The 12,837-nt window shown below is 39.5% G+C and overlaps 1 protein-coding gene across 9 annotated transcripts in view; it reads left to right on the forward strand.

Moving 5' to 3' along the window:
- Positions 1 to 12,837, forward strand: part of RYR2 (ryanodine receptor 2) — a 756,877-nt gene that overhangs the window by 579,715 nt on the left and 164,325 nt on the right. For all 9 annotated transcript variants that reach the window (XM_053910232.1, XM_053910224.1, XM_053910226.1 and 6 more), the window contains 5 exons: positions 2,223 to 2,300; positions 3,535 to 3,610; positions 7,549 to 7,672; positions 8,158 to 8,273; positions 11,415 to 11,479. In XM_053910232.1, coding sequence (XP_053766207.1) covers positions 2,223 to 2,300; positions 3,535 to 3,610; positions 7,549 to 7,672; positions 8,158 to 8,273; positions 11,415 to 11,479 — 459 coding nt within the window. The remainder of the gene's footprint in view (positions 1 to 2,222; positions 2,301 to 3,534; positions 3,611 to 7,548; positions 7,673 to 8,157; positions 8,274 to 11,414; positions 11,480 to 12,837) is intronic.

Here is a 12,837-nt window from a genome sequence, read left to right on the forward strand (position 1 = left end):
GCAGAGGAGGAGGAGTAATCAAAGGTGGTCACCACGGATCCGGGCTGGAATGCCAGGTGGGTGTTTATATGAGGAAAGGTAGGGAGCGCTGAGATGGCTACTTGCTCGGAGATGGCAAGGAGGGAACAATGAATTTGATTATGGATGTTGTGTTAGGCAGAATTACGGCTTTCAAAGATGATCCCCAGTTGCTGGAATCTGTGGAAGTGTGACTTTACTTGGGCTTGGCCAGTGTGATCAAGGCTGAAGACCTTGAGACGGGGGAGATTATACTGAATTATCAGCGAGTCCAGTATAATCTCAAGAATCCTTAAGAGTGGAATAACTGCTCTGGCTTTGGGTAAGGGAAATGTGACTTCCAAAAAATGGCCAAAGAGGTGCAGTGTTGCTGGCTTTGAAGATGGAGGAAAGGGGCCATGAGCCAACAAATGTGGGAGATCTTCAGGTAATGGATAGAAGAGTTGCCAAAGAAGGAATCTGAGGAAATGGAGTCAAGAGAAGTTGAGCACAGAGACAGGAGGGTGGTTTCCTGGAGTTCATGAAATGAAGGGCTGGAGAGCAGTGATTCCTGGGGTCAAATCTAGATGGACTGCCTTGATGGCAGCTGGAAAGAAGCCTTGTGTAGCAGCTTGGAAACTGATAACACTTGAGAGGACAGTTTTATTAGATTTGTGGGGAAAGAAATACACTGCAATATGTTGAGGCCATAGGAGGTGATAGGGAGAGGGAAGTGGCCAAGGCATCAGATAGCTTGAGTTGGAATCCTGCCAGCTCAGATTTTTAGCTCTGTGACCTTGGGTAAGTCACTAGTGTTCTTTAAGTTTCAAATTTCCTTTTAGGAATATTTAATTTAAAAGAGGGAAAAAATGTGATTTCATTAAACATTCCATTATTAGATGGTACTGAGCAGTGGCGAAGGCTCAAAAGCCAGGGTTCAGTCAAAACTAACCAATAGGTTGAGAATAGCCCATGAGTCCATTATTAATGGTAACATAACGTTAGCCTCTCTTTTCTAAAAACACAGACATGAGCTATAGTGTGCATTTTATTTTTATTTTTATTTTTTGGCTTATACGTGTCTAACAGGAGACTGTACATATGAAATGTAATATAAATACATGCTAGAATATATTAAGATAGAGCTTTAGATTTAAAGCATGAACCATAGCTTATTTCTATTAAACACTGTTATATAACATATACATTGTGAGGAATGTATTGAGAGCTCGAGACAGTGCATGAAATGTTATGGTTGATGAGAAGATGTTTCGTTTTTTCAAAAGCCAAAATTCAGAAACTAAGTCTGATTGTTACTGGAGATAACTTTGTAAATCATTGACGACTGTATGGTGTTCTTTGGAAGAGTTGGTTGTATTTTATCTTCACATTTGGCCCATTGAGACATTCATAAATTGCCCTCTTTGATTAATTACTGTTTGCCTGAGGAAGAGTAAATTTCATTGTAGCCAATTAGAGTCTGTAAGAAACTGAAGAATACAGCGAGCCTTTGACTAAGGTAATGTTTCAGAATCCTGGATACAGGGGCACCTGGGTGATTCAGTTGGTTGAGCTTCCACCTCTTGATTTTGGCTCAGGTCATGATCTCACAGTTTGTGGGATCGAGCCCCGTGTTGGGCTCCGTGCTGCCAGCATGGAACCTGCCTGGGATTCTCTCTCTTTCTTCCCATCTCCACTCATGTTTTCTGTCTCTCCAAATGAATAAATAAGGGTACCTGTATGGTCACTCGGGTAAGCATTTGACTTCAATTCTGGTCATGATGTTGCTGCTCATGGGTCAGGCTCTGTGCTGACAGCTCAGAGCCTGGAGCCTGCTTTGGATTCTTTGTCTCCCTCTCTCTTTCTGCCCCTCCCTGACTCTCACTCTCTCAAAAATAAATAAACATTACAACAAAAGAACAAACAAACAAAAAAGAATCTTGGATCCATTGCACAATATGTTGAATTCTGATCATTAGTTTTTGGGAGGGGCCATTCCTGAAATGTTGGGATGTATTATTCAGTCATAAACTGAAATTATCAGATACCCAAATACAATTTAATTTATATGCTCGTGAAGTATGTACGTACAGATACTTGCCAGTTTCATCGGAGGAAACATTACGTTTGAAAGTTTACTTGTCCTGTATTTCTAAAATTTGTCTTAAGTCTCTCTCCCCTGGGTTTTTTAATTAGACTCTATCATTTTCACATAAATTATTTAGGTTTCTGTTGATGCTGCGCATGGTTATAGCCCCCGAGCCATTGATATGAGCAATGTCACACTGTCCAGAGACCTGCACGTAAGTATTACTTTTTTAAAGTATTCTGAAAATTCCATTTTTAAAAAGCATATTGTAACACTTTCCTGCATACACTTCTCTTCATGAATTGCTTGAATATGTTGATCATATAAAGGGTCCATGGAATTTATGGATTACGGACCCTAGCTTTTTAATGCTCTGAAAGTTGATACAACTTTTTCTAGGATGCGTCTTCCAGATAACATATTTTCCTTAGAGATAATGTGCATTAAAAAAATCCTACTATAATTGAATAGCTATGAGTGAGAAGAGAATAAATCAGGAATTAGAAATGCTCTGCTCAAGGGTAACTTCAGTTACCCAGTAAAGAATATGAAATTTAAGTCATTTATCCAGGGAAATGGGTAGCATTTTGCCTGCTGCATCCATAGTTGTATCTGTTCACCTTTGTGCCTAAGGAATGTACTTTGAAATGGCTGATTGGAGTAAATGAAAATTTGTTGCCTTGGAACAGAAATTGATAGGTCAATATCCTGATCAAACAGCGATATTGGCATTATTAGTATTATTCCACGAGAAATAAATTTATAAAGACAAACCCTATGTAGTAGGTCATGACAGTTATGTTAAATTGTTTGACTTGCCCGTTGTCTTTGCTCCCGTATGGATGCCTTAAGAATGAGATAGTAATCTTGAAACTCAAAAGGGAAAAGAAAAGAATCTTAGAGGCAATCTTACCAAAAAGCTAACGGCCACAAAAAGGTTAATGTGGCTTGTCCAAGTCTCTCCCTGAGTGTGGGGCAGGCACTGAATCTAGACTTTCCATCTAAGCTTCTTTGCATTCATTGTTTAATAAGATTTAGATTGCCTTTTAAAGCTTTGGAAATTGCAATAAGAACCTGCAAATAAATAGATTTTTTTTTTGTTAAAGTCCATAGCTAATCTGAAGTTTCATTATTGAATTAATAAAACCTTTGTCTTTAGACATTACAAATAACTAGACAAAAACCATTACAAACAACAATAATCATTCCCATCAAATCATCTCTGCTGTTTACTACCGCACAATTTCACAGATTGTTTCTGGGTTTCACACGTTGAATCTGGGTTTCAGATTCCAAGTAAGATCATTGTGTTTGATAATCTTGAGATAGTTTAGCCTGGACACGCTATGATTTATTAGTTTAAAGCATGTTTTGATATTACCTATTGGCAAGTGAGGTCTTTTTCTACCCATTAAATTATAACTTATTTTCTGTTTCATTCACTTAAGGCTATGGCAGAAATGATGGCTGAAAACTACCATAATATATGGGCAAAGAAAAAGAAAATGGAGCTGGAGTCCAAAGGTAATATTTTCCAAAAATCCTGATTAAAAAACAGAGTGCAACTCTGTGAATATATGGTATGGATAAAACCATCTTTTTAAAATAAGAGCTTATTACACCTTTATTTTCTTAGAATGGTTCAGATACGCCTATAACAGTTGCAGGGTGGGAATTTTATAATTTCCTGCCTGTGAGTGTACATTTCTTCATGTCTGGGAATTCTACGACTCTCTTACCCGTTTTAACATGTAGATACCGATATGCCACATCCAAACATTCGAGGTGTTCTGTGAATTCCTTACACTTCTCCCCCTGACTTCTACCCCTAACTTAAATATTTCTCTCATGTCATCCCTTCCCCTTTTCCATCTCAACCCCTCTGCTTTGTCCAGTCTAGTTACGTTCTTATCTCTTACATGCTTTTGCTTGGTCTTTGCTGCTGTTATTCTTAAATACTAAAATGACATAATATTCTCGTAGTTGTTTCTCAGATGTTCTCTTAACTTACTTGCATGATTTCTGCAATTTGAGGCATCCTACATGGATGGGTGATCTCTTTCATTGTTATTTATTCACTCCTGGTCTATAAACATACTGGGGTGTGTGTGTGTGTGTGTGTGTGTGTGTGTGTGTGTGTGTGTGTTCACGCATGTGCTGTCTCTACAATTACTTCCTAGAGAGACTTCTTTCCCCCAGTGAAGCAATAATTGTCTCCAGGTCAGGGCCCCAACTTCTGTTACTCTTATAATTCTTACTGTATAGTTCTAGGCATCAAGAAACTCTCTGTTTCTTATTTATTGGCCTAGGTAAAAATATATGGGAGATAGTTTTGAAGGGTGGGGATATTTCATGGTGGAAAGTACAGCTGGGGTCTTGAAGGATGGTGGCAACACCACACACTCGTGATCAGACTAGTACAAGTGAGAACCCATCACAGAAATGAACAGAGAGGATCCCTTACACCAAAATTGCCTATTCCAAAATTTGACTCAGGGCTAGGCCTGTTTTTCTAGAACCATTTTATAAACGTTTGTTAAATGAATGAGCACTTGTCTGGCCGACAGATAGTTGAGCAGATGGCTGGCTGGCTGGCTGAGCCATAGAGGCATTGAGTTTTGCTTAGTGAAATTCTTGAAGGGGCATCGTCCACATGAATAGTAAACAAAATGCCTATTTCCTGCGTAAGCAGATAGCATGAAAAATGTCAACTCTCAGGGTGCCTGGGTGGCTCAGTCAATTAAGTGTCTGAGTAGGCTCAGGTCATGACCTCACGGTTCACGAGTTTGAGCCCCGCGAGCGGCTCCGCACTGACAGCTTTGAGCCGGGAGCCTGCTTCGGATTCTGTCTCCCTCTCTCTCTGTCCCTCCCCTGCTCACGCGCTCTCTTTCTCAAAAATAAATAGACATTTAAAAAGTCTAGTCTCTCTTTTTCCAAGTATGTTTTAGTCACTGTGGCTTGGCCATTCAATGTCCTACGGTCAGTGTTTTCTTTAAAGTAGGCCACCTGTTAATGAGACGTCCCAACCTCTGCATCCCGTGTGTATGGGTCCAGATTCATACTTTGTAGCTGGGAGACCGGCATGGTCGCAGCAGGCTAAATGGTGAGGTGGTGGTATTAGTCCTCAAAACCTTAATCCTTCTTCTTCCTCCACGCGTGCTTCCCCTTTTGAAAGAAAAAGGGAGTGGCTTAGGGTCAGAACAGCAGCCCAGTCGGAAAGGTGTTAGACTATGCAGCCCTGGCTTCTTTGGGTTTTGAAACGAGCAAAAAGCAAGAAATGAGTCTTAGAAAGAAGACGGGCTAGAGGCTGTGGACAGTTTTTGGAAGGAAACTACTTGCGTCTTTTCACAAATTTGTTCTCTCACCCAGGGACTTTGACACCAACTTGTGTGCTGACAACTCTGCTTCACTTCTGAGTTCTGGGCTGGCGTGTGGGAGGTACCAGTAACCTCCCTGGCTTGGTGCCCGTGATGTGTGTGTGCGTGCGTGCGTGTGTATATGTGTGGGGGAGGGCAGAAAGGAGAGAGGGAGGGAGGGAGAAACACCAGGAGTGAAGTATAGGAAGTAAGGAACAAGGAAACAACTATAAACAGAAAGTCATTTAGAGTCAGACACCTAAAAGCTGCATACCTCAGTTTCTACCCCGTCCTGGGCTCTTTATTTTCTCTCCCTCCCATAATAACCTATTGGTGTCTGCCCCCCAAATCATCGTGGTTGCCAAATTAGAATATTTACTAGGAATAAAGGACTAAATGCAAAAACAGCAGATGATTGCAGGATGATCAAATTAGACGTTTGATCTACACATTTTTTTCATAAAACATCTCCACACATCTCTGCTGATGGTAGAAGTCAAATTTGATCCTTGTGTGCTTATAACGTATTCTGTATCCTTCTTGCTTGTCACAAAATACCGGTTTCTGTTGTCTTCTGAATATTCTGTATTATACTTGATACTATGAGTACTAAAGTATAAAATGACTGATGGCTCCTTAAAATGCTTAGCATCTGTCGGCTTTGTAGCTGTGATCTGTCCCTTTGCATTTATGATCGTATAGTGTCACCTAATGGTCAGAAAGCTCAGTGCGTGCTCACATTTTTGTAGATGGCGCTCTCAGTCCAGGCAAACTCCAGGCAGACATGGCATTTTCTCCTTTGCCTTTTTGTTTGCTTTTTTTGTGCGTAGGGCAAATTCAGTAGGATTGTTTAAGTAGCTCCCGGCCACATCATGTTGGACACTGCTATTACAGGCTCTGTGTTGCACCAACGTTCAAACCAAATATTAATTTTTAAGTATTTTTTTTTCCTGGAATTTCCATAGTAGTTGCGTTTCAGGGAATTTCAGGATTCCGTTCCAAATATATTCCCATACGTGTCTTATAAGGTTGAAATCTGGGGTACACCATGCTCGTCACACTGATGCTGATCGTGAGATCTCTACGTCTGGAATTACCAGGGCATTTCCTGAAACTTTTGTAACTTTTACAAAAATTTTTACAAAATCTCTACTTTTATGAATACTTTGTTCATTATTAGTTTTTTAAAAATTTTAATATTTTCTAGAATTTTTAAATCTAGAAGGTTGCTCTTTGATATTTTTCACCAAAATAGGTTAACCGGAAACCTAGGTGCCTGCCACAATTTTTAGTCAGTCACATACGTATGTTACTCTTATGAGATGTTTAAGAGAGCAGCTTTGAACTTAGCAACCCAAGTATAGGTTTTGCGTAGAATATATGGCTATAAAGTACTGTTTGATCTGGGAGGCTTACTAAAAATTCCATATTTAAGACATTTTTTTTCTCCTCTCTCTGTGAAGTGGAAAGTGAAGCTTAGCCCTTATAAATGCCTTATAATTTCACTAGCTCGAGCTGTGCAAGTTTTAGTGTGTATTTACATGCTCCACATCCAGAGTTCATTTGAATGGAGAGGGTAACACAGCTTCTTCTCCCTTCTTCTGTGATTACAGGTGTCATCAGCCCCGGATGTCACAAATGTCTACGTGTCCCTGTGTTTTTTTGCTTGTTTTTCATGTGTGTGCGTGTGTTTTTTTTAATATGAGAGGGATAGAACGCATTAGCAGGGGAGGGGCAGAGAGAGAATCCCAAGCAGGCTCCATGCCTAGTGTGGAGCCTGACATGGGGCTCAGTCCCACGACCCTGGGATCGTGACCTGAGCTGAAATCTAGAGTTGGATGCTCAACCAAATGAAGCACCCAGGTGCCCCATTAATTGCCTCTTAGAAGACGTATGCACAGTGTTTCTTTGAACAGGTTTGCTAAATTAATTGGAACATAAAAGGTGCTGGAGAGTCAAGAGCCATATATGATTTATGTATACTCCATGTATATAACTAGAAGATACCCGAAGTTCTGTATTGTGGTCCTATTATGCACGTCATCTGTCATATTTCAGATTATTTGCTAATCGCGATGCTGTGTTCTTGTCTTGACATGCTCTTAGGAGGTGGAAACCATCCCCTGCTGGTACCCTATGATACACTGACAGCCAAAGAGAAAGCCAAGGATAGGGAAAAAGCACAGGACATCCTCAAGTTCTTGCAGATCAATGGATATGCTGTATCCAGGTAAAAGCACACGTACCAGTATATACCCTTGTTATAAAGACTGACCGTTTAAATATCCCCATCATATTTAATGTTGCAGATGATTCAGGACCCGTTTAAATCTTAGTGCTACTATTTAGTATGTTCAAAATAAACACATCAGAAACATAAATGCCCTTGACTGTTTACCACCTACCTGATTCCTTTCACTACTTAGGTTAAATCCTATCCATCATTTAGGCAAAAATTGGGGGCAGAAATGACCCACTGTTTCTCTAAAGTGACTCTTTTTTTTTTTTTTTTGCATAGTAATAGAGTTACTCACTACAGTTTTATATCATATGCAAAGTATTCCTTATAAATTAAATCTCACTTTTGCCTTTAGCTACAAGAATATTAGGTAATGTTCCATATTTGTATATACCATTTATACTTTTTAAGCAAAATTTTACCTTCCAGTAGTCTGGGTAGAAACTGGTTTCCATGTTTCATTTTTGCTGCTCTAGGGGATTCAAGGACCTGGAATTGGACACACCTTCCATTGAGAAACGATTTGCCTATAGTTTCCTTCAGCAACTCATTCGCTATGTGGATGAAGCCCATCAGTATATCCTGGAGTTTGGTAGGTACCTACATCAGGGTATAGAACAGCACAGTCTCCTGGGCTGTTTATGGTCTGTTCCCTGGTGGCATAAACACTTTCTATCCAACCTAGTACTAAACAGAATCTAGCAGTCAGTAGGCAAACACATTTTTTCGGGATGGCATAATTTACAGAACTTAAAAAAAAACGGAACACATCATTCTTTTCATTCTTTTCTCCTTACAATGTTTATTGGCATTGATTTTTTATTTTGAAAGACACATGGGGTGGATATCCCAATTTAAGGTACAGTTAAATCTTCCCTTTTGAAATTAATTGCCATGCTCTTGAAAAAACGGAAACTCTGTGCATCCCCAAACTTTCCAGGCAACGTGAGGCCCTCAAGTTTATCCTGTGTAGGGATACACATTTATAGTAGAATATCTGCAATGCAGAACACTTTACTTAGGATCTTGTTAGAGTAAAATGAAAGACCTCCTCCCCCCACGTGGCCCACCAAGTATGAAAAGAATTCCTTGTTTTAACTCTTAGATTCAGATTTTCACGACAGCCTCCTCTCACTTCTGTTATTTCCTGATTGTCCTGAGTACTGTTGACTTAAAATTCAAGTTGTTAGTTACCCAGCTTCATGTTGGGTCGTCTTCCAGCCACCAGTTGGTATTAAGATAGAAGGAAGTAGAATCTGGCCCCTTTGGAAGAACAGAATGTTCTGGTGATTATCTTTTCAATTTCTTTTTCATGCTTTTTTTTTTTCTGTTTTTATTTTTGTTTTTTAATCCTCATTCTTTCTCCTTTTCAATACTTTTCCCCCAGCCCATCGTCCTCGCCTTAGCAATAAACACATCCTCAACAAACCCATCCTGACGAAGGAGTCTTCTTTACTACTGTTTTCTTAGGATTTAGGACTTAGTTTTTGGCACAGTGTCAGATTAAAGTTCATAGAAATTTGAGCTCTGGAATTTACTTGTTCCTGGTCTCCTGTATCCCAAATGCGATTAAAGATTTTCCAGTTGAGTGTCCTTCTCTTAAAGAACTTCCCCTCTCAATCAGTTCTTTATTTGCAGTGCAGATGCTGTGCCTTGGCACTCTTCTTAACTACCTTTTTTCACAAAAGCCAACCGTGCAAACTAATTTACAGTATGTAATCTTTTTGTAGGTCCTGCAATGATTTTTTAAAATTTTTTAATGATTTTTTAAATATGATTTATGAATCATTCTGAAAAGTAGCCACATTCGTCTCAGTTAATGAAATTTGATCCAAAAAACAAAAATGAAGCTATGGTGAATTTTTAAAGCTCTTATGCACACAAATTAAATGTTGAAATTTCTCAGGCACATTTAAGTGTATCCGAGATGAATGGCAAGTCAAGTTTACTCTTCTTTTTGGCGAGAGAGAAGAGAGAAAGCAAAATCAAGGGATTAAGGAAAAAAAACTTTTTGAGCTCGACATGGCTAACAGAAACAGAAATTCAGAGGGTAAAATGTGTTTGGGTTTTCTCCCCACTGTGTTCAAGTTTCTGAATAAAGAAGTGTTTGTGCAGAGGGAGTATTAAGAACCTTACTTTAAATTCACCCAGTTAGGGCACTTCCTTATTTCCACAGGATAAAGGGTGTGGGCAGAAATTAAGCCCAAGAAATTAAGGTGTTGTTTTTTTTACCATGGCCGAGGTCACAGGCTCCTTTTTCAGATGGCTGTGACAGAGAAAATGCAAGAATTCTGTTAGAGGAGCAGAGTTGGGACCCTTTACATTTATTTTAATTGCCAGTTTTCATTGTCACTGCAAGGAAAACTTGTAGATGTCTTCTTTTGTCTTTAAATTTACTGCCTTTGCAACACATTGGAGGCTAATGGCCGTAGTAAGAATATGCATATATGCCTTTTTCTGATTTTTGTATTCCATCTAGACCACAGTTATCTCCATCAGCATTTTGCACAGAGGCATTTTTGTTAAAATGTGTAATGTAAATGCATAATGTAAAAAGGGAAGATATTTCCAGTTTAATTCCTTGAACTGTTAACGTATTTTGTGATGTGCAGAATTCCGTCTAGACGTAGCTTATGTGGGAAAGTCCCGTACGTGGATCCAGCCACTTGGCACAATACTCTTGAGAGTAATATTCTTAATGTAAAAGTGATGCCTGCGAGTGTACAAAAGCCGTACTTTTCTTTTACTAATTCGCTGGAAAGAGCATTGTTCTGATATCACAAAATATTACCTCAATTTCCTAAAAGTCATCCCAAACTTAATGTTTCAGATTTTAGAAAATCTGTCTCAAATTGCTTTTATTTCTGTTTGCAAAAGAACTTGTTTCAAGCAGCAGTCAGTTTGCTTCTTACACAAGAAGGAAGCTCTGCTTACAAATGTTACTAAAACTGTATATCCAGTTGTGGATATGTTTTGCTCTCCCGTGTGTCTGCATATCATCCTGGTTATTAGAGTTGATGTCACCTCCTGCGGATGCGTGAAGGAGGCACAGAAGGGCCACTTCAAAGCTCGGTGCATTCGGTCGATCAGTTCTTAACCTTTTGAACCATGGGGAAAACTCGGGTGTCTTTGCTTTGCTCATGGAAATTATCTTGTGACATAAGTGAACTTCTTTACTCCTGAGCAGAATGTTAATTTGCCAACCGAATATCACGGTCGTGGTCCTCCCGCTCATCCCAGGCTGGCTTCCTGCAATTTTTCCCTTGGCATGTTAATATTGTAACTTCTAGTCCCAGCAAGAAGCAACTATTTTTATTAGAGGCTCACCAATCTAACAATGTAACCAATTTTTGTTTACTGAGTTTATACTCACTGTTGTCATCCGTGGCGAGCTTCTTTCTTACTGAAAGAAGATGCGGGGTTTTTATGTGACTATTCCACTTTTCCCGCTACGTGTCAAGAAGCTCGTAAAGCTACGCCAGCGTGTGTGTGGGCTGTCCTCGATAGATTTGTTTATTACGATTTGGGTACTTTTGAAAATCCCCTTTAAAAAATTGTCATACTGCTGAATGAAGTTAGCCTTGATATTTTGGATGGGTTTCTGTGTTCGCTTTCCTGGGATAACGCGTTCAGTGATGTTACAGTGATGTGTTCTACATGTTGCTTTTTGGGTGGAAGATCTTGTAATGTTTCAAGTAAACAAAACATGTTCAACAACTCTTCATTTCTACAGATGGTGGCAGCAGAAGCAAGGCGGAACATTTTCCTTACGAGCAAGAAATCAAGTTCTTTGCTAAAGTACAGTATACACTCCATCTTGTTTTTCATTCCATGTGTTTGTCGACCGAATATACCCTTTAGATCTTTGCCTCTTTACGGAACGTACTGGTCTACCAGTGTGAGTTCTACTACAAGTAAATATTCTGTGGCACAGGAATAAGTGCATGAGTCATGTAGGATGAATTTGCGCCCAGAATACTCGGTCTTATTTTCACTCCCTGCTCTTCCTGCCGTAATTCACAAATCACTTCAATCTGTAGGAATCAAAGTTCTCCTTACTGGGCTTTATCAAATGACAAAGAGGAAAAATAATCTACTTCTTCAGTTTGGTTGTTAGGATTTAAAAATGTACGAGCGTTTCTTTTATAAAGGGGAAAAGAATTCGTTTATAAATTATAAATTCAGGAAGTTGTACATGATAAGAAGCTTTACTGTGTAAGCTTTATTGTGGGACCCTCGTCCTACTCATTTACAGCAGAGGAAGCCGAGGATCAGAGAGGGTGAATTGTTTATATGTAAAGTCTACCCAAATATCGCTCTTCATTCCATTTAATACGAATTTATCAAGAGTTTGCCCTAGGCCGCGAACATTCATGACTTCCTTTCAGCCAGTCAGGAACATTCATGACTTCCTTTCAGACAGACTTCCTGTCTCCAGTCAGGAGACACAAAGTGTTGCAGATTCTCCTCACTGGGTCCATTCACTGGCATAGCATGTGCTGCGTGTGTCCAGTCTCTGTCAGGTGTTAGACTCCGTCCCGGGGATGCCTGTCGCGAAGACAGAATATGCCCTTGGGAAGCTTTCCTGTTCAAACGATGTTGCACTTAGCCTGAGGACGTAATGCTTTCTGTCAATTTATTTTCAAAGTCCTTGCATTTGCTGGTTCCTAGAGATCATTTGCAAAATGGCGTGTTGTTTTGATTGATTCATATTTGGCCTCCTTTATATGTTTTCAGATTTGTGCCCTTTACCGTAAGGGAGATTTCTCTTGTCTTTTCTTTCCACTCAGTATAGCACTCAAAATCCGTATCAAGCATCCCAAGTTTATCCTGGGATGCGTATTGTTAGTTATCTATCATACTGCATTGTAATCCCCCCCCCTTGATAGCCAATTATAACAAATGCTGTATTCATGGCCTCTAATCATACATTTAAAATACATTCTTGTATTGTCCTGTGTACCCCTAGTGATTTTGTTTGCAGACGCCTAATGTGGTTTAATTTCCTCTGAGTCTGTAATCCATTCATTCACATATTTATTGAGTAGCTATTATGTGCCGATCAAAATCCAGGCAATGTCACAACTTTCAAGGAAGATCACAAAAAATTTGTATGTTGCTGTTATATATAAATATGCCATATACCACGTTGTAGG

The sequence above is a fragment of the Panthera pardus genome, unplaced genomic scaffold, assembly GCF_024362965.1.
Source record: "Panthera pardus isolate Hobbes unplaced genomic scaffold, ASM2436296v1 HiC_scaffold_22, whole genome shotgun sequence".
In the NCBI taxonomy this organism is placed as follows: domain Eukaryota; kingdom Metazoa; phylum Chordata; class Mammalia; order Carnivora; family Felidae; genus Panthera; species Panthera pardus.